The sequence below is a fragment of the Limulus polyphemus genome, unplaced genomic scaffold (genome assembly GCF_000517525.1).
Source record: "Limulus polyphemus unplaced genomic scaffold, Limulus_polyphemus-2.1.2 Scaffold589, whole genome shotgun sequence".
Lineage (NCBI taxonomy): Eukaryota > Metazoa > Arthropoda > Merostomata > Xiphosura > Limulidae > Limulus > Limulus polyphemus.
In genome coordinates this window covers 441,712-464,221 of record NW_013666199.1, presented here as the reverse complement: position 1 = coordinate 464,221, position 22,510 = coordinate 441,712, and the positions used below count along the sequence as shown (strand labels likewise).

General features: G+C 32.3%; 1 protein-coding gene across 1 annotated transcript in view; it reads right to left on the bottom strand.

Moving 5' to 3' along the window:
* Positions 1–21,794, bottom strand: part of LOC106459303 (high mobility group protein 20A-like) — a 64,113-nt gene extending 42,319 nt beyond the window's left edge. The window contains exons 1-2 of the mRNA XM_022385752.1: positions 21,734–21,794; positions 4,940–5,031 (exon numbers count right to left, since the gene is read on the bottom strand). Coding sequence (XP_022241460.1) covers positions 4,940–5,006 — 67 coding nt within the window. The 5' untranslated portion in view covers positions 5,007–5,031; positions 21,734–21,794. The remainder of the gene's footprint in view (positions 1–4,939; positions 5,032–21,733) is intronic.
* Between the last annotated feature and the right edge of the window lie 716 nt (positions 21,795–22,510).

Here is a 22,510-nt window from a genome sequence, read left to right as displayed (position 1 = left end):
AGATGCAGAATCTATGACAAAGTTGCACTTTTGGCCATCCAGCTTCCCTGTCACGTAGGCATTATGTGTACTTGCCATTTTACACTTAGCTGTTGGGACTTTCACAATGGAGGTTGGTGGGCATCCCTTAGCACCAGCCACTACTGGTTTCCCGAAGCTGACTTATTGGTAGTATTCTTCTTATACTGGCTCCTCATATGTCCTTGCTCTCCACAGTTCCAACAACCTTTTTGGGTAGCAGCCTTTCCTGCTGTGGCATCTTCCCTGTGTTGAAGTTGCCAGCATTGAGCTCTCTTGTGTCCAGGTTTATTAAAGTGCCAGCAAAGTCCCTCAAACTTCTCTGAAAGCTGCCCTTTTCTGGCCTTGAATCCTGATGACTGTACCAACCCTGGTGTGTGCTGGACTTAACGTAGGATTCAAATTCGAGAGCTCTGGCCATTGCATCCTGCATAGTAGAGGGATGTGCTTGCTTCACTTGTATCTTCAGTTGTGGACTGTCCAAGGCATCTACAAATTGATCCCTCAGCAACAACTTGAGGATATCGGGTGGCACAGTTGGATAGGCCTTGTGTGCCATACTTTCCAAATTCTGTGCCAGCTCCTGCAGGCTCTCCCCTTTAGCACGGACTCTCGTCCTAAACCTAGCCCTGTAGACTTCAGACTGATTTTGGGTTCCATACCCGAGTTCTAGAGCCGCTACCAGTGCTCTATAGTTGTGCCTGTCGTCTGCTGACAACTGTCCAAGTATTTCCAATGGTTGTCCCTTCAAGCTCGTTGCCATATATACTGCTTTCTGTTCCTCTGTCCATCCATTCATTTCTGCCAGGAGCTCAAATTGTGCTCTATATGCCTGTGGCTTCCTTCGTACTAGATCACCCCTATTGCTGACATTCATATCTGGGATGTGACTTCTAACAGGACTGAAGATGTCTGCATTAGGGTTTAGCTGCAGGGTCTGGAAGGGGCTTGCCATTGTCTGGGTCTAATTAAGTCGATGGTTAATGTATCTTCCTTGTGTAAAAGATAATAAATCATCCTTTAATGTATTTAATTCGCTTTGAAATTTACTAATGTTTTCCATTTGTACTTTTTGCCACTGTTGTTGACTTTCCCATAGTTGCTGCTAACTTTCCTGCAACTGTTGGAGATTTTCTTCCTGTTTCCTTTCGTGTTCCAGTTGCCACTGCTGTAGTCTCTCTTCTTGTTTATTTTCTTTCTCCTCCAACCACTGCTGTAGCCTCCCTTCTTGTTTCTTTTCTTTTTTCCTCCAACAACTACTGTAATCTCTCTTCTTGTTTTATTTCTTTATCCTCTAACAACTGCTGTAATCTCTCTTCTTGTTTCTTTTCTTTTTCCTTCAACAACTGGTGTAATCTCTTTGTTGTTTATTTTGCTGTTTGAGCTGCCACTGTTGCAAGTTTTTCTTGCCACTGCTGTTGTCTCTTTTCTTGTTTATCTTCTCGTTCTTCTTGTTTCTTTTGCTGTTCTTGTATTGCTGCCATCAAATCTACTAAGCTGTAGTTTGATTTGCCACTTCTCGTTTCCATCTTTTTTTTTATCCCACTTCTGACACTAATTTGTTACGTCTCTGCTCGTTTGATAATTTCCGGTAGAAATTCTTCCTGACAAACTTCAGCGATACAAGTCCATTCTTAAATAAAACTAGTTTATTCTTTCTCAGTACAACTTTACAATACATTTAATTTCCACAGTCACTTAAACACACCCTATAATTCTCAACGAATGATTCACGCACTTTAGTTACTACCGCGCTTGACTCAATTGTCCGTCTATATCTTCAACCTCTCTGTCCGCTATTCAGTTCCAATTCATTGTTTGGCGCACTTATATACAAGAATAGAGGGCGCCTAGCAAATACTGGATTATTCGTGATGTTCCCCAATATTTCCAGAACTCATTACGTGTTACCAGCGTCACGTGACTTCCGCTGTCGTAACAGAACATTGTTTTCTTAGTGCATGTTATTATTCTGTGTTCTTAGTGCATTATTTAAGGAAATAAATGAGGGCTCACCATAGTTTTGTATAAAGTTACAATAGCCTTGTTAATATTATGTTTAGAATTCTTTTACACTAGCCAAAGTACCCAGCATTGCTCAGATTATTAGATTGATATATTACTGGTAAATTGTGTCTATGTGTGTATTTTGAGCCTATTTTAGATATTTTTATTTTTTACACTTTTTTATTTATGTCTGAACTCTTATTGCAGAATCATTAACATTTTCCCACTGTTTTGTTTGCAGCCTTTTCCAAAAGTTAATTGAATTCAAGGTTTTGAAAGCAATAACATTAATTTGAATTTTTACACTCTATTTCTTTCATATCTTCCACTAATACAGATGGAAAATAATTTCAACTATATTTTCAGTTTTTTTGGCCTAGTTGGCACTGTGCCATTTCTTGAATTTAAAAAAACAGAATGCAAAATTCATGTGCCAAAATTCTTTAACTGCTTTGTTTGATATCATTTCCCAAATTTTATATATTTAAACCTTTTCTAGTATTCTGAGGGTCTATTCCATGTGTCCTGATGCTTTTCACCAGCTAAGAAATGTTTGGCCCTTACCCTATTGAATTTTGTTCATTCTTGGTAAAATACATCCATTTATTCCCAAATTTTGACAGATTTAACAGTATTTGACAGAAAACTTCCACATATTGTTCATTCAGTAAGCAAGAATTAAAAAAAAATTATAGTTTTCTATAGACATTCAGGAAGCAGAGTTATGGAGCTTAAGGGCTATAAGACAAAAAATTGGCCAAACATTTTTTTTTGTCAAATCTAAAAAAAAATACCTACGTGCTGTCAGAATTTGAAATATATAATTTTTCTTCCACTAATTGTAAAATTTAAAAGGCTTTTAGTTATATTTCTTAATAGTATAAAAATATACTGTGTTGTTGTTGGGCTTAGCATTCTTCTACAGTAGGTGTCTATGACTTATTAGTGATAAATTCAATGATAAATGAACAGCACACACTTCACTTGTTTTCAAAATAATATATATATATATATATATAATCGGAACAAGTTAAACATGTACAACAAATTCTTCACACTATAGAGATTACAGGCATATCATAAATACTATATATATATTTCTCTTCTTCTTGTCAAAAGTCCACTTAGGCCTATTCAATTACTTTAGAATTTCAGTTGACAAGCTGAACTATCTTCTATATTACTATCATACTAGTACTTTCTGTGATTCACTTACAATTGTGGCACGAGTTACCGTAATCATTTGGTCTTCTTTCTTCTGAAGATCCTCTGTTCTTTTTGTCAAAGCGTACTCAGGCTGATTCAATTACTTTAGAACCATTCTTTAATGGAATAAACTATTTTTCTTCTCTCCTTTTCTACTGTTAGTCTTACTCTAACATATTATACATGAAGCCTATCACTTCTATGGTACTTAACTTCTTGTCGAAACTTTCCTTTTGTAACTTTACTTTCTTCTGCTGTTTCCCCTTGTCTCATGCTATTTATATCTTTATCACCCAATCGGCTGTCTGCCTTCTATATTCTCAATGTCAATGTATTGCACGCAATGTTCAATGGTCTCAACATCAATTGATTATTAACAAAATCTCCTACAATTGTCTGCTTTTAACTTTTATTACAACAAAAGCTAAACAATAATAAAATATTCACTCACAAAAACAAATCAATCAATAACATCTAAACTAAACAGTCTTTTATATTATGACAGGTGCACACCCTAAGAATCCCCTTACTTTGCATGCAAAGTTTCTGGTATCTAGATTCTTTCCTCTTGAGCTATGGTGGTCACACACACACACACAGGCTTTTTTATTATTATAGATAACACCAAAAACCACATTGTCTCTTTTCATTACAGCTAAACACTCATCTGAGAAAAAAAGGGTTTTATCAACATAATAATCTTTCTTTTTTCTGCAAAACAAATGCTCCTTTCACACAATTAGTTTTTACCATCTTTACCACAAGAGCATAACTTTAAATGTCTTAACATTAAAATTTATCTTCCACAGACTAGCACATCTACTAAAACCGTCAAAGTCCTTTAAGCTAAGAGAAGCATTGTGAACAAAATGGACCCCTACCCAGACTTTTAGTATTGTCAGTAAATTTGTAATTTATATTATTCTAAGTCATTAACATAAATAGTGAGCAACAGAGACCCTACAACAAATTTCAAAGGGACCCCACTAATAATATTTTCTGAGTTTAAAAAAATGCCCATTTTTCAACATTTATCAGATGCCGATTTGTTTAAAATCGTTTTTTGGTCAAATTGCTGTGGAATAGTTTGTATGAGAACATAGTATACTTAATTAGTTTGAGTTTAAAATCTCTACTTGATAGAAATACAAGTCTTAAAGGTTACATTTAATTTGGTTTTGGTATTCTGGTTGGCTGTTTTGGCAGGTGAACGATGACCTCAATAGAACAAATAGATTCTGTCACCTTTCTTACTTAATTTGGAATATAATACTTTGACAGATTATTCTACTGAGTGAAAGGGCAACCTTGAACTGCCACATAGTCTTTGTTACCTTAATTTAATATTTTCTGTTTATTACACAGGCTTCTGTTAAAATTTTCTTTCCATTCTGTTTTCTCATTTGCTTAGTTTTTATAACAAAAAGTTATATAAAAAAAGACCATTGTGAAATTAAAACATGTAGGTTCAAAAAATCAATTTAAGACAAAAGTACATAACTATAACTTGAGTGCTTCCAAAAGGTGGACCATTCTTTGTCAGGGGCAAGTTTACCCCTGATAAAGAATAATCCATCTTTTGAAAGTGCTCGAGTTATAGGCCTTTGTATTTTTGTGAAAATAAAAACTATATAAGCAAGGAAAAATAACTGGTGCATCTCATATATTTTTTATATTTATGTACAAATGTCTGAATCTTATAACTTACCTATTGTATTTTCTTTTATATTGTCATGAATCGGGGAAACCTCTGGAAGTGGCTCAGGATTTTGCATATTTGATCTCTCTGATGGAAATATCCTGTCAAAAACAGAGGAAAATGTCAATCTTAATTTCTGCAATTCTAGTTTCAAAAAATAATACTACCAAAAAAGAAATTATTGTACAACAAATGATTTTTTGTTGATTTTCTTTTCTCATAACAAGTTGATCAACTTATGGAATAAGTTACTGTTGGAAGGAAGTACAGTAGGTTGTCACTTTACAAGACTTTAATATGGGGAATAAATGAGTTCTGAAAAACAAAGGGTGGCTTTACATTCTTACTTTTCTAAAGGATGTATGTGCAAGGACAGCCTTAAAATACCAGATAGTTCCTTGTTGACCATATTTTATGTTAAAAAGGTTTTAAACCTGTGACTTATCTCAACTACTTATCATATACATTCTTCAGATTGAATTCCATATTTTACCTACATGTAATGCAGATACATCTAATTCTACCAGCTTTGAAATCAATTTGAAGTTTAAACATACAATTTTTTTTTTTTGGTTCTTATCTTTAACATATTCATAGAGTTTCAAACAAAATACTTAAATGATATATGTTATTCACCTATGTTATTTATGAATTTGAATTTTTATTAGAAAAATTTTCAGATAATCAGGACAAAAATGTTTTTAACTTTGCAAACCTCACTTGAATTCTATAGGTTTCGAACAATGTACATGCCTTAAAATAGCATTGCTATTACATGGTATTTTTCAGTTATCTCAATCACTGTGTCAGAAACCTACTATTTTTACTAGCCTTTTTTGCCATTCTTCTTCTTCAACTTGGTTTGAGTTTTTTGATGGACAAAATTTCTTTAATTCTTAAATCCCGATCATTATTGGAACTAAATATAATACTGAAATTTTCTTCATGTGCAGTTCCAATCACATTCCCAGTCAAGATGTCTTAAAAATTACTGGAACTAGCTTTAATATGCTCTTGGTACATAGCTGAAAACAAAGTGTGGTCGATCTCACGCAATCTTGTCCATTTCATGAAAAAACATATTCATAGCCAATGTGAGTATTGAAATGTTAACATTTTCCTTATCTGAAAGTGTATTTCAGATAGTTACTCATTTTCTACACAACAAAGAGCTATTACCTTGCACCATTACAGAGAAGATTTTTCCACTAAAAGCCTTGAATGAAGCTCCCACCCTTATGCTTATTAATGTGTACTATGCCAGCCTATGATGTAATCATCATTAGTTATAACCCTCCATAAAAAGAAGGGTGATATTTCCTCTATGCACAGTAATCCCCATAAGCATTAGCATTGGAATAAAGGTGCATTCTTGATTAGACAAAGTAAATATGATGGAAGTTGAGGGGAAGGGTGGTAGGTTGTGAAGAGGTGAGTAACTATGTGAAATTCATTTATAGGTAAGGAAAATGTTAACTTCAGAAATGTTTACTCAATTCTCTGCCCAATAAATTCCTATAAGTCCACATTGAGAAGATGGTGGAGGGGCTAGTGTAGATAAAGAAATTACAAAGATAAGTTCCTTTCTGAAAAAAAAGGAAAAAAAAGGATCTGAATGGGAAAACTAATGAAGCATGTTACTCATTAGGGGAAGAGGTTGCCTAGTGGGGTATCACTTGATGGGAGACTACATCTATCTCAAACAGGGAATATATTCTTTGCTCAGTAGAGTTGATAGGGTAAAATAAGGGTACACATATGTGGGCAGAATATAAGATTGCTTAATCAATCATTATCTCACAGGCAATTGACTGAGAACGAGTATGTGACAATAAGTCAGGTTGTTTCATTTTGGAGGTACTTACAAAAGATGTTTATCAAAAATAATCAGATGCAAGAAGAAAATGTTCCAGACCTGCATCCTAAGGAGAACACCTGTTTGGCTTAACCACTGGGAATGGCTTCGTTCATAGTATAATAAGGGAGCTTGTACTACACTTCCAGTTAACACCCTACTCCTACTTTCCACTGAGGGTGGATTCAATTAGTGTCATATTAGTGGGATTACACTGACCAAATGGGGCACTCTCCATAAAGAGTTCCTCAGTTGCTTGGGATGAAGAAAGCAAGGGTTCTCCTCCCTACTCTACTAGAAGAGAACAGGAAAGTTGAATATGCACTGGGGGTGAGGTTCTTGGAGAGAATGGAAAGATCACAACTGTACAAGGTCTTATAATGATAGTGTGTACAAGAGTTACTGCAAATACAGATAGCAGGCATGAGCCAGGTGTGAGGGCAGGCACAGACCTGGGGTTGCCCTTTTTATTTTTTTGTGAAGTATGACCTGGAAGATAAAATATGTACACATTTCCAAAACAGTCTTTCAGAATACCCCATCTGAACAGTGGGCATAGAGTATGGACAGATGGGCTTAACACTTTCTGTACTCCCCTATTCAATATGGATTTTGAGGAAGATGTATATTTCCTGTGAGATATTACTGGCTGCTTGGTGGGTTCCATCATCTCTAGTATATATATATACATGAACATATAATAATAATAATAATGATGACAGAGTTTTAAAAAGGAACAATAACAAAAACAATATATACTCACCTTGCTAGTCTTTGGGAAGACTAGAGAATTGCAACTGGAGGTAGATGAAATCCACACACCATGTGATGCGAGTAAAGGAACACAAATGTGCTAGGGGTCATACTCATCCCTACCTGTAAAATCTTACCCAACAATGAGAGGGAAGAGAAGCTGTGAAATGATGAACCTAATGGGAGATTATGAAAGCTAACAGGTACCTCTCATGTAGAAAAATAAACAAGCCTGATGACAAACCCAACTGGTCAAAGTAGTAGCAGATAAATTATTAAAAGAAAAGAGATCCTACAATAAGAAAAAACATTGTTAATTGTCCTGAAAGGGAGCAGTATAAGTAAGATGACAAGAAGTACAGGGCAAAAGAGACAAGCAGGGTCAGAACAATTGCACTGGGAAGAAAGGGAAGGCAGGCTGAATAGAGAAAACATCCAAACACACTTCTAAGGAGTCCAAGTTTTGGGGAGGAAGGAGCAGGCAGAGAAGATTAACATGTCTCTATGGTATATAGCGTGGGAGGCATCCAAGGCAAAAAAGTGAGAATGAAAACTCTCACAAGCAAGGAGAAAATATGCCTGAAGCATACAAAAAAAAAAAAGACTGGACAACTCTAGACACAGAGCTTCTTCTGCCAGAGCTGTAGAGTCTGGGATTGGAGACCAAAACAGTGGAAGCTGGGTATTGAGAACAAGCACTTCTCTATTAGTAGATGCAAAAAATAAAAGAGGTGTCTGAATGGATCATGATAAGAAAACCAGACCTGACAGATGAAACTGAAGATGATAGCAAGCCTGCTGAGAAGCCAATATCATGCGGATGTAGATATACAAAAACTGCTCCACCAAAAACCAGATCCTGGAAGTAGATCAGGTGTTCAGAACTACATCCTACTTGAATAGAGACATTGGTTGACAGGTTTTGGGATTACTGTACACCTTTCTGTTGGTGCAGGGTTATAATCTGATGATGATTACATCATAGGCTGGTGCAGTATATTTTAATATATGTAGACATGCGAGCTCATTCAATGCTTGAGGCATGCACAAAAATCTCCATGGCAGCAGCATGCTGTAATAGCTCTCTGTTGTGCAGAGAGGTGAATAAAAGTTTCTGAATATCATTAATACTGACTTTAAAATTAAACACGCTGAAATATGTGGATAGTTTAATTTCAAATATTTTTGACATTATTCCTCCTCAAAATGTATTTATCTCTTATCCATAAATGGAAAGCTGACATACAATTAGCTTAGGAACGCCATAACTCGCTTTACAACAGGTGTCCACACCATTTATTAACAGGCTGTTTTTAACAATTTCTATGTCTTTATAAAAATAATAATAATCATTGGCAACAGGATAAACTAACTCTACAGATTAAAATATTTATCCAACTGAACTTATACTTAAAAGGTATAAAGCTGTCATTATGACTGTACAATCCTTTATAAGTTGGTTTATGACATACTCTCATTTCTAAATGATCACTAAAATTGTTAATACCAAGACAAGAAAAAGAAAACTTTGAGTCTTTAACTGTAAACTTGATCCTAAGATGGTGTTTGTTTAAACAATCTAAAAACTAGAAAAAGGAAATTGGTGGAATTTGATAACTGATTAATCATTTGGCTCATTAATTAGATATATTCATCTAACTGAATATTCTCACATGAACATGTGTAATTGTAATAATCAAAAATATTAATTTCAATTACTTGATTATTTTCATGAGTCGTGACACTAATCAATTAATTAAATTGAACAATCAAAACTAATAATGAGAATCATAATGTCAAATTTCAATTACCCAAATAGTTGAAAGATCAAAAATAGTAATAATTGGAAAGACTACTTTCAATTATATGATTACTTTTGTGACATTAAAGTATTTAATCATAATTTTGACCAATTATTCTATATGACTCTAACTTTTAAAATCAATGTTCAAAGGCTATTAATTAATCAAATTTATCACTCAGCTTTACTGAGAACAGATTTTAAAGCTGAGCAATTAGTGGTATTTGTTAATTGATTAATCAACAGGCTCATCAATCAATTAGTATGCCACACCCCCTACAACCTGTACAAACAAGAAAGGTATGTGTTAACATATTAACCTTTTCTAATACTGCATTATTTTAACATGGTATTAATTTTCCTGTTTTCTTTTACACTGATTTAGTTTGGTTTGTTTTGAATTTCACATAAAGCTACATGAGGATTATCTGTGCTTACACCAATTTGTTTTTTGTAAAGTAATTTTTTAATCATGCTTGATTTCATATGATAGTCCTCTTCTGAAGGTTGCCATTTGGGTATTTGTGGAAAAAAAACATTTCCCATAAGTTTTATGGTCATTTCCTACTTGGTGGATGGATCTCTTATGACAACTGAATACCACGAAGCAATCCCCATTATTTGTTTATCAAACATGCAGTAATCCCACACTGATTTTTAAAATCAAATACACTGATAATTAAATAATGAAATCACATTTTACTCTAGCAATAACAGTAATAATGTTTATATTTAAAACATGTTACAATCACAATTAATAATTATGTAGCCAGTTAGATAATTTATTTATAGACATTATTTGAATAGAATAAAGATTTGAGTCTTCACAATATTTTGCAATCACCTACCATATTTATTAAACAGTAAACTTATCTCATTTGATGATAATTTTATTTCAATTGGTGAACATAATAAAAAACATCCCATGTTTACATACATCTGCAACTCAATAAAACCATAGTATATCTCTTTAAAAGTAAAAACACCATAATTTTAAACAAAGAACTAAACATCAACAAGATACCTTCATTAAGCCTTATGCAATATCCAATCATATGATTTATATTTCATACTCTGTGTGTGTGTGTATATACATATATATTCCTGTGTTTCAGTAAGCTACTTGTACCTGATGATAACAAAACTTTCTCCAAACACTGTACATTTGTTAGTGTTAAACTTCTAATAAAGTTTTCTTCATTACCCATTCAATTCATTTTTAAACTACATAAGCTTATTTACCTTATCTCAAGCTATCTGATGTCTTTTCACTGAAAAATTTCTGTAGCTTTCAAACAGATTTAATTTAACACAAATACTTTCACAATTTACAATGAAAGGAACTGAAAGGAAAGTTTACATGAACTATAAAAATACTCTTAAACCTATATATTTACTACGTTAACATTTGACAGTTTAATTCTTGCTCTATTCACTTATATTTAAACTCTCCTTACAGATGATTTCAAAGCTGTGTTTCATTAGTAAATGATAAAACCACTTGACATGACACCATACAAGGTATCAACCAAAAACTAAGGAAAATGCTTGAAAATCAAGAAATGGATATTATATTCTCAAGGGATGAAAGTTTCTTAATAAAAAAGACTTATTCTTTGGAAAAGGCAAAAAATTCTAAAAAAGAAAATCAACAAGTAGGTTGTTTTGATTATAGGCAAAAGTCTTTGCAGCTGTGCAGAAATTAAAATATTAACTTTTTCTTCATGAATTATACTAAATAAATGTCAGAATATGACAAAATATCAATTTTTAAATATTTTTAAGTTAAAATTGTTTAAATACTTAAAATTAATATATAAAATTAATTAAACATTTGTGGCAAAAATATACGAAAAGCTAGAGAAAATCCTAACTTCATGTAAATAATTTAGGAGTAAGTTATTTTGTTCATCCTAAACTGCTATACATGAAAATGTATTATATATGCAAAATAGTATAAAAACATGTAACAACCTGAAAATAACATGTTTAAAAGTATTCCACAGGTTTCCCCCTACAAATTTCCACAAGACTTGTGTATCAAACTATTGAATTTTTGCTGATAAAAATAAGCATATTACTTCATGACATTTTCAAACAACAAATTTTTATATAATGTTAATAAACTTCAACACTCTAAAATCATCAACAATAAAATATTTAAACAAAACAACATGCTTCAGTTACAGGCAATGTATAAGTTAAACGAATATTTCTTTCTTTGTTGGAAATAAAATTATGTTTTCAAAACTTGTGCTAAAATCCATACATGATATTCGGCAAACAATACTGATGTTCATAAAGTACAATAAAATAGAGAAATGACAAAGCTCACTAAATAAAGTATGGATGTTAAATATTTTTCAAACATATGAATCATGAATGTTTCAAATTATATTAAACATTAAATATCCACACTTTGAGAAACTGTTACTTAAAACGGTGGTGATCCAGGGAGGAAAGTTCTAACTAGACCTCTACTAGCATTACTGATAAATGTATATTACTTTCATTGTTTTTTTACTTAAAACTACACACTGCTAATAACTTTATTAAAAATATAAAATCAATCAGAAAGCCTACATAGTGTAGTTCATATGGGTTATAATCCAATGGTTTCAAAGCTTATATCTTTATTTCTAGTAGCATGATTGATATGAAAATAAAAACAGATAAAAGCAAATATTTCAAATTTTCCAATCAAAATCAAATAGTTATAATTATACTTAGAAAAAAAGTCTGCAACTAAATTCATATTTTAGCATTCATCCAGGATTTCTATTTTATTACTTTTTAAGTTGTAACTTATATTTTCACTTATTTTGGATATCAACAATATGAAAACATCTTTCTTCCAAGTATTACTGTTTCCAAACAATGAAAGATTAATTCTGTGATGAGTACATGTGAGCTACAGGTGTCCTAACCAATACTTACTGTAAATAGTTCTTGTACCACTAGTCCTAGTTTTTTTTTTTATTATCTGGAGAGTAAATGCCATTTTTTGATAACTTTATTGCTAAGATGTCTAAATTCTACCAGTATTCACTACAAGTTCTAGAAAACAACATTAACTTTGATGAAAACAAATTTCTAATGTCCAGAGCACACAAATGTTTGTGTCTGGAAAAAGCCAAGGCACAAAAATTTACCATGTCAAAGTTTAGTTGATTATTTTTGTGACATTAAACAATTAATAAAAATTATGGTTGATCAATTAGTTTATGGGACACTAATTGATGAAATCACTGCTCATAGATAATTAATTATATTGATTAAATCATCCAGCTCTAACAGATTCACACATTCCTTTTTTCTAAAAATAACAAAGGTATTATTTATATACTTATGATATCTAACAGTTATAACATTCTCTGGATAATTATTCAACAACTGTGTTTCATAATAGCATAAAAAATGTTTGCTAGGCTAGGTACTAATTTTGGACCAAGGTCAACACTATCTAGTTTGTCAGTAATACTAGTGTCAAAAATAAAATAGGTTTTCTTAGTAGCAAATGTTAAAATTTTCCAACACTGAAAATCTGTTTCTGATAGACACCTCCTCTCACATAATAGCTTTTCTCAATTTGTGCTGCCCTCTATATGCACAATTTTTGATCGCCACTAGCCTTGAGGATCCTCCCTAGCATCGCTGTAGCATGCAAATAAGCATGTGACAACCCTCCACCAATAGGAGTGTGATACACCCTTCTAGCACAGCTGACTCTCTCTACACTGTAGAGCACAATCATCACTTTGAGATTAGGCAAGCAAAAATGCACCAGAAGTGGGGAGGACAGTTTGGGAAGAGGTAAATACCTATTGGAAATACATTTTCAGTATTGGAAAAATGTTAACTTCCAATACTATACCTTACTTCCACTCACATAATAGCTATAATCCCATACTGAACTGGTGGAGGGACCGATATAAGTTACCTAGATGAGCCCCCTTCAGAAAGTGCCAAAAAAGAACCCATGAAATGTGACACCCTATACCATAAAAGTATAAGTGCACACTTATCGAAGACTGCACCCCTTCTGTTTCAGGGTATACTCTTCACCCACAGTGATGATACATGTTGCCAAGTCGGGCAGAAGACAACCAAGTTCAGTGGGGGAAATGGATGCACTTCATGGTGTAGAGTGGCTAGGGCACATCAGACCATACGTGGTGGGTCAACTTCAGTCCAAAACTAGGCAACATCGGGTATATGTCTTCTGGTCCACAGTAAGAGAAGAGTCCCAGTCATGTTCACCTTGATACCAGGAAGCAGAAGGGAAAAGCAACTTCCATTCTGGCAACCTTGGTAGGGCATGTGTGCAGACCCAGTACACCAAGGAACCCAACATCTAGGCAATGGTAGGAAGGAGGAACACAATTATGGTGGATCAACTTCAAGTTCACAATCGGGTGGCAGGTGGAATGTTTCATCTGGTCTGCAGTAGAAGGAGGGCTCCTACCAACCACAAGTGTGAGAATTTATGTTGGCTGTTCCTGCATCTATCCAACACCAGACCACCTGGGAACTGACATCCAGGCAGCAGTAGGATGGGGGAAAAATCAGCCAGAGGAGTGAATTGCATGTGGCAGCTTCGTCCAGTCCAAAACCAGAAAGCAACAGAAATTTTTCATCCAGTCTGCGGTAGAAGAGTACATACCATTTACACCAACAGAACACCACTACTCTACTCTCTACTGAGTGGAAGTGGTCATAAACATACTGAAGTTTAAATAAGTCGTAATATACTAAATGAATAGCTTGCTTTGTATTTAGGACATGGAAACATTTGAGATGCCTGACTTGGGCATGTGAAATATATCTCAAGCCCCAGGCACGTCGGGCAATATAATTTTCAATATATGTATACATACATAAATCCTACAAAATATTCAAATGCAACAATATTCTCAAAGAATGAAATTTTGTATGTGTCTGTTCTCTCATTATTGCTGTAACATACTCAGTTAAAAGCTTGTTGACTTTCACTCATATGTTCTTCTGTGTTTGTATACATATATTTATTGTAACATTGCATGTGTCCTAATAATTGGGGAAGAGTTTCTACTGAGCAAACTGAGAAGGAATAACCAAAGTTTTTTTTTTTTTTACTGGGAAAATTCCTGTTCTCATATTCACAAAATCTGAAAAAATACCACAAAAATTATTCATCAACAAGACAACGACTGACTGTCAAAATTGATATTTTTTTTTATTTTTAATGCATGTTTTTGTCATTTGCTGCCCCCAGCATTAAACTTTAATTAACGATTTTTTACAACTCACAAAGGCTGAAAAAGCAATATTAATTAATGTAGTTATTTGCTATACTTTGCTCTTTGTATAAATAAGATAAATGTTTGTCCCAATAACAGTTGTTGGGATAGAAAAGTTGGAAATATAAGGAATGTCTGATTGCTTTATGAAAGCCACTGTTCAGAGTTAGAGAAGAATAATGTTGTTAGAACATAATCAATTCAGTTTATTTTAAGTATCAAACAATATTTTGCTGTAAAATACTACTGTTTTAACTTATCTATGACAATGCAGTATTAATTAATACCACTTTTTAGTTTTCTTCCACATCAACTAGGATACCTGTACAGCACCATTATGCATGATATTATGCAAATACTGTATTTCTCAAAGAAAGAGAATATATATAGTAATTTTTCACTGCATTCCCAAAAGTGAATCTTTGTATAATAATTTAAAATCCAATATATGGCTTTTAAAGCTCTTAAAAGCAAACTATAATTTTAACAGTGCTTTCCAACAGAAAAATAATTTTTTTTAGCAACAATCACTGTTCCATAGGAAAATTGTGGTAACATGGCTGTGGTAACTATAATTCTGACTTTTGTTTTTATGTTGCCCCTTACCAGTGAGGTTCAATTACTGCACTATATTGAGTAATTTTGTGTTTTCTATGTAAAATAAATAAAGAAGTTACCAGTGGGAATAAATATAATATTGGTGTTGTTTTTTTTTGTTATTAGGGATCCTATAGCCAACACAGTTATGGACTAACAAAAAATGGGTGCATAAATAGTTGAGAAAAATGTGTTTAAAATATCAATTACACCATTGGTAATTCAAGGATTAACTGTTGAAACGTGCGAGTGTATCATTTCTGGCACTGTATTTAAGTTATGGGCTAACACGAAATGGGTGCATAAATAGTTGAGAAAAATGTGTTTAAAATATCAATTACACCATTGGTAATTCGAGGATTAACTGTTGAAACGTGCGAGTGTATCATCTCTGGCACTGTATTTGCTGAATCTAATGATGAACAATACAGTCACAGGTGTGATGAATAATAATGTATTTATTGAATGTTTGATAATACACACATTACATTGTCTGCAAATTCCTAGAGTAAAATAAATACTATAATTACAAATAATAACCTTAACACTAAATAGAAACTTATATACTATGATAAATATTTGTAAGGGCAATGTTGAGACTGAAAAAGTATGAAGGATTGTAAAAATCAGTAAATGAACTTGGATAACGACCTACACTAAATAAATAAGCAAATACATCTATACTGCTAATGACAAAGAAATAAAACAATTAATTCTTAGAAATCAACTTACTAAATTTTTATATATGTATTACACATAATTTCAACTCAGAATCATCTTTATATCAACACATGACATAAAACTTATTTTTCCATATCTGGACACTACATTCCAACCCCATTTCAATCATGGAACACATTTACTCATATATGTATGGTAGCTTAAAAGCTACTTACACCGGCAAAGCCAAACACCATTTATTTGTATTTATCCATGAACACATGGGGATTTCTTACAGAACTAAAACACACACAAAATTACTACTGGACATAAAATCTCATAAATGGACATTAAAGTTTTAGATATGGGCTGCACAGGTTGTTGTATGAAGTTAAGCACAAAGCTTCATAATGGGCTATATGTGCTCTGCTCACCATGGGTGTTGAAACCCAATTTCTAGCATTGTAAGTCCACAGACACAACATTGTGCCACTGGGAGGTGGGCTGCAAAGATTTTAACTTCTGATTAAAAGAGAGTTTATTTATCAAACAAAACCTCCCTAGCTTAATAACTTCTGTTAAGCTTGTTTGAATAATTTCCCTTTATCTATATAGAGACATTTACTAGTTTATTTGATGTGGGTCTATATACAAGTTCATTTACTGGTTTTTATAGTCCTGCTTCCCTTTGAATCTCAACACTGCCCTTACAAACATTTACTATATTATACAAGTTTCTATATATAATTCAAATTATTTGTAATTACTGTAGCAATTTACTGAAGATGGAATGTAATGTATTCTAAAAAATTCGTTAAATATGTTTTTTGTTACATTTGTAGTTGTATTATGCATCATTATACTATATTTTACCTCATGAATTTGTTGCCAATTCTGTTGTAAGTCTGGTCAATGAGGTGTATATTGGGAGTGTATTTTGAGAACTATACACATCAATGAATCTGAATATCATATCTATGCGGTAAGCAATAGAAGGAATTAGGTGATAACAGAACACCACAATACAAATATAGGTACCATGAAGAGTCATATTTGTTTTTGTTGGTTTGTTAATTACGGAATGTGTTCTTATATATAGTTACAATATTACTTTAAAATGCTTAATAACTGTTAGTACATTTTATGCACATGCTTATATAAAATATTTCACTATTTAAATACAAGTCCAAGCTGGTGAATATTATTTGTACTTACTTCATTAAGACTTATGCACCAAATACAGTTATACTGTGAAAGAACAAGGATGAAACTAGGCTTTCAAAATTTAAACTTATTACCCCTAATGTAGTATATTCAACAATTTCATTTTTCCACTCAGACTACACTAGGGCTGAATACTAGGCTTAGGTTAATATGTAAGGAAGAGCTGGCTGGAATGAATGGTTTACATTTAAATAAGGCAGGGGCTGGATTGTTTGCAAAGACTATTAAATCAACTGTAAGAGCAACTCTAGGATTAGAAAATGGAGAAGGCCAGAATAATGAAGAAAAAATAAGATGCAGAGGTACAAAGATAGTTTTAATGGTAGGCTAAACTATATTATGATGCTACAAGTATAAGAAATAAAATGGATGACGTTAGAACACTGGTCAGAACAGAAAATTTTGAAATAATGGATATAACTGAAATATGGGGAAATGTAGACACTTGTTATGAATAGAATTTCTTTGAAATATAGGGTTATGGGTGGTTTAACAGGGATTGAGTAATAAAAAGAAGGGGAGGACTGGCTTTATAAGTAAAATGTAAGTTACAGCCCATTCAAGTTAAGGATATCAAAGCTTCTACCAACGAGGTTAAATCTATTTCAGTTTTTGTTAACATTTATACGAGAAGGCTTTCAGTTGGAATTTGTTACAGACCACCAGATGAAACTGATGAAATTAATGAAAAATTCTACAGTGAGATAAAGAATTCAACTGTCAATGAGGTTATAATTATTGGAGGTTTTAATTTCAGGCTTATAAATTGGAAAATGTTTGAGTCAAATCATGAGGTAGACAGATTTTTTAGAAACAGTTCAAGATGGTTTTCTTTACCAATTGGTTAGGAAATGTATTAAAAATAATGCTCTTTTAGACTTATTGTTAACTTCTAATGAAGAAATGAATGACAGCATAGAGGATGGAGAATTTGGGTGCAAGTGATCATTGCTCAATTAGATTTTATGTTTTGCTCTATACGGAGATAAGGAATAATGAGATTTTAGTTCCAAATTTCAAAAAACAAATTTTGAAGAGACGAAACAAGAATTATGTGCTGTGAGTCGAACAGATGAATTAGTTGGAGACACTGATCAAATGTGGAAAATTTTTTAAAATAAATGATTATATTTATATCAAGATTAGCATTGTCCTTATAGACAAAACAAAAATGTTATAAACATAAGAAGTTTAAGTTCACTGAAATTATGGGAGATTTGCATTACTCCAGAAAATTAAGATAGTTAGTCAAACAGGAAATTAGGAAATAAAAAAAAAGAAAAAGGTTGACTGAAATTGTAAAAATTCAATTGCTTAATCTGGTTCACAACATAACAGTTGTTACGGATGAAAAAAAACGATGATATAAATAGCATCTACACCACTACTATGTCTGTCATATTCTAGTTAACCTGATGATCCTGCTACTGACCTGAAAAAAATTCTTTCCACTACTATTGGACTCTATACAAACCTAATCAATGTGTCTAAAATTATAGTCTCCTATAATCATTGCAAAGTGCATCAGTATTCTTATTAATAAAAACTATGATCTCATTCTACAACTACTCACCAATAAGGTCTGTCTGATCAAGTAACAATTGTCAATTACAAGTAATTTCTACTCTTCAAACTCCTTGAACGTAACACACATTTAACATCTTCACACATTTTTTTATCTTCAGTCCTAACAGAGTGCAGTTCATCCATTATAAATATATTTAGCCACCCCAACATCTCTTTCAAAACGTCTATCACCATCAAATAACTAATAATTCCAATTATCACTGTTCTTCAAATCCAACTAAGTTTCAATATTTATAAGTTTAAAAATGATAAAGCTCCTTGGCCATATAATATTACCCCAAGGATTTTGAAGGAGGTTGTGGATTGGATATTCAAGCCACTTGCTACTATTTTATGTATGTCCTTGAATAGTGAGCAGATGCCAGAAAATTAGAAGTTAGTTAATGTTGCTCAAGGGAGGTGATAAAAATAATCCTGTTAACTATAGGCCTATTAGTCTTACATCAGTGATGCAAAAAGTATGAGAGTCTGATAAGATTCTTTGCAAGGTAATTTATGAACGTTTAAAATTTTGTTGGATTGTAAATATTGTTTCGTTAGGAAAAAATCTTGCATTACTAATTCTTTGACACTTTTTGAAGTTACTGCTGATGTAGATTTGTGTTCAGATGTGGAGTTGGTGTACCTGGAATTTTAAAAACATCTGACAAGGTGCTACATAAAAGGCTTGATAAAAAAACACTCATTGAATAGAAAAGTGGCTGGATGGAAGAAAGTAGAAGATGGATATAAATGGAATTCAAGTAAACTAGATTATTCAAAATAAAAAATTATGATATGAACATGAAATGTTCATAACAACTTTATTTATATAAGGCTGAAAACAAAATGACATGCTTTACATGTTTTAGTGGACAACATGGTCCACCATCTTCAGAAGACCAAGAAGGACGCATAAGGTTCGTTTATGTACTAATGTAAATGTACAATTAGCATACTGTACTGTCATTTACAAAACAGAATTCCAGATATTCATGTCCATGGCACCTGAACATCTATTCAAATTCATCATTTTTTTAAAGAATTTGTAATGACTCTCTTATATTTAGTTCAATTTTGAAATTCACCTGTTTTAACTAATTTAACATAATCCCAATTAATGACATGTGAAGAGCTTGTAACATGTTCAGCCAAGTCACTCATTTGTAATTTGTCAACTGCATTTTTTAAGTTCTCTTATTCTAAGTTTCAAATTTCTACATGTCTGCCCTATATAATTTAAACTACTACTACTTGAAATTTTATACATTTCACATTCATCCTTTAGTTAAATTTTATCTTTCAATCCATTAATAATATCAATTGATTTTAACTGAGGTATAAAGGCCATTTTACAATCAGCATGTTTTCTGAAAATATTACCTATTTGTGTTGATTATGATCAAACATATTCTTACTAAGTTTAATTAGGTTTTGAAATTTTTGTCAGTAAGAGGGTAATTTAAATGTTCCAAGTTGTCTTTCATCATTTCATTTGTTCTTAGAAAAACTGACTTATGCATGGTTTTCTCTCCCTCCCCCCAAAAAAGAACTGGTTATTTATTGCTTGTCAGTTTACTATATTATATATTGTTGTACTAAATGCGCTGCATGTAATGTTACAACATATATATATATATATATGCTACAATAACTGTGAGCAAACACACACAGATACAACTGTATTCTTTGTAGATTATTAGTTAAATTTAGTTGTGTATATATATATATATATATATATATATTTTTTTTTCCTTTTAATATATCAAAAACAACCTCCCCCAACTTTCATTGTTTCAAGTTTACTTGTTAACTCTGGTACATAAGTTTTCTAAATATGTACAATTTGAGGAGAAAAATTATATATATATATTGAAGTAGCATATGTTTATGTTACCTTTTAGAGGTATTTCTGAATCATAAATGGGGAATGAGCAGTCAGTGGGTTAAACAACCTGGAGTTCTGATTCTGAATTATTTTGTTTCTACTACATACTGGTACAAGTGATTAATCACTGGCACTTTGCATTGTACAATTGTGGCTATAATCACTATTTCACTCTTAGGTTATGTTAGAAGTTCCTTGTATTAGATTGTACTGACTATAATTAGTCATAGTATATCAAATTTTACAAATAAATTGTTTTATTCATTATTAATGACCCATGTTATTTACTGGGTTGATCAATTTCTTCACGATTACCCCTTTGACAATATCTCAAACTACTCAACATGACAACAGATACTCAATTCTATATATTACTAGATTTTTGACACTCATATCTTGATATCAATTGTATCAATCAGAAAGTCCTGTTCACATGCTAACCACCTTACAAAATATTGCCAACTGCTATTTCTGGAATATAAATGTGCAATTTCTGTATCTATTTATTAAAACTTGTTGTTTATGTACAATTTATGATATATATATATATATTGTATTCAAATTCTGCAAGAGATAAAGGAATTTGTCACCATCAAGCTATTTTTATTTTGATACTTGTGGGTCAACTTTATTTCAAAGCCAAGCAACACTGCCAACCACACTGGCTCAGGGTACAAGGAAAAGTACTGTTATGAAATACGACTCATGAGTACCTTGAAGATTGCACCCGTTCAACCTAGAGGCTGCTTTAAATGACAGTTTATTAAGTAGTAGTATTAGTATTACTTTATAGTTATACTTAACTTCATGTTAATTAATAATGATAAATTAACAGCAGATGTTGATAATAATATTTTTATTAATAATAAACAAACTCATAACAATAAACTTGTACTATAGCACAATTGTTAACAAAGATGTGTATTTTTTAAATATATACAAATTACAATTAAAGCCTAAATTATACTTACGATGTTATAACTTATACGTTATAGTTATGCTTTTTATAGTAAATAAGTTAATTATGAACGTCACTGTTTTAATGTGTTATATTCAGTAGTATTACTTCACCGGTATAGTATCACGCCTATACTTACGATTCATAGAAAAACAAAGAAATTTCCACGTACATGTATTTTTAAGTTTCTACTTTTGTTTTAAAGTTAATTTTTTTTCTTACCTATTTATACCATGTCTCTCCCTCTCACAAAGATATTGAAAACCAAGAGCCACAAACTGCAGCGCCACTATTGCAAAAACAGCCAAAATTGCCAAAACTGCACGACATTTACTTAAATTTATTATGCCTTTGTTGATTTGTGTTTATTAATTTAAAACTATAGTAGCAATAAAAAATGTAAATTCATGATTAATGAAAGGTTATCTTAGGTCACGAAAAGTTGTTTCGCAAAAACGCCCAAAAAAAACTGCAAACCACAAAATGTGAAACCACAAATTTGCATGTATCTCCGCTTGGACGAAAAAAACCTTAATGCTAAATTTAGTGATGATCCATCAACAGGGGGCGAAGTAGTGGTAAAAACCGCAAAACTGATAATTTGTATGCACACCCGCATGGACCAAATAAACCTCCATACTAATATTGGTGAAAATCCATCCACACCCTGCGAAGTAGTTAAATGGACATTCAACAGACAGTACTATTATATTTATATAGATTCTGTGATATAGTTTAACGACCTGAAATTGTCTCATTCTGGCTAAAACATTTGCCTCTTTTTGTAATGAAAATTACTCATATTTTCATATACCCTGACGGATAATCTTTTAAAAGGCTGGTTTTTGAAAATCTATATAAGCCTTATTCGGTAATCTTGAGATTGTTCAAAGCAAAGTACGTTGATCATGAAAATTTAGAGCCACAAAGCCAAAAACTTTTAGGAATGATTATCATCAACACGTCAGGTATTTAGGTGTGAAGAAAAAACGTAAGAGG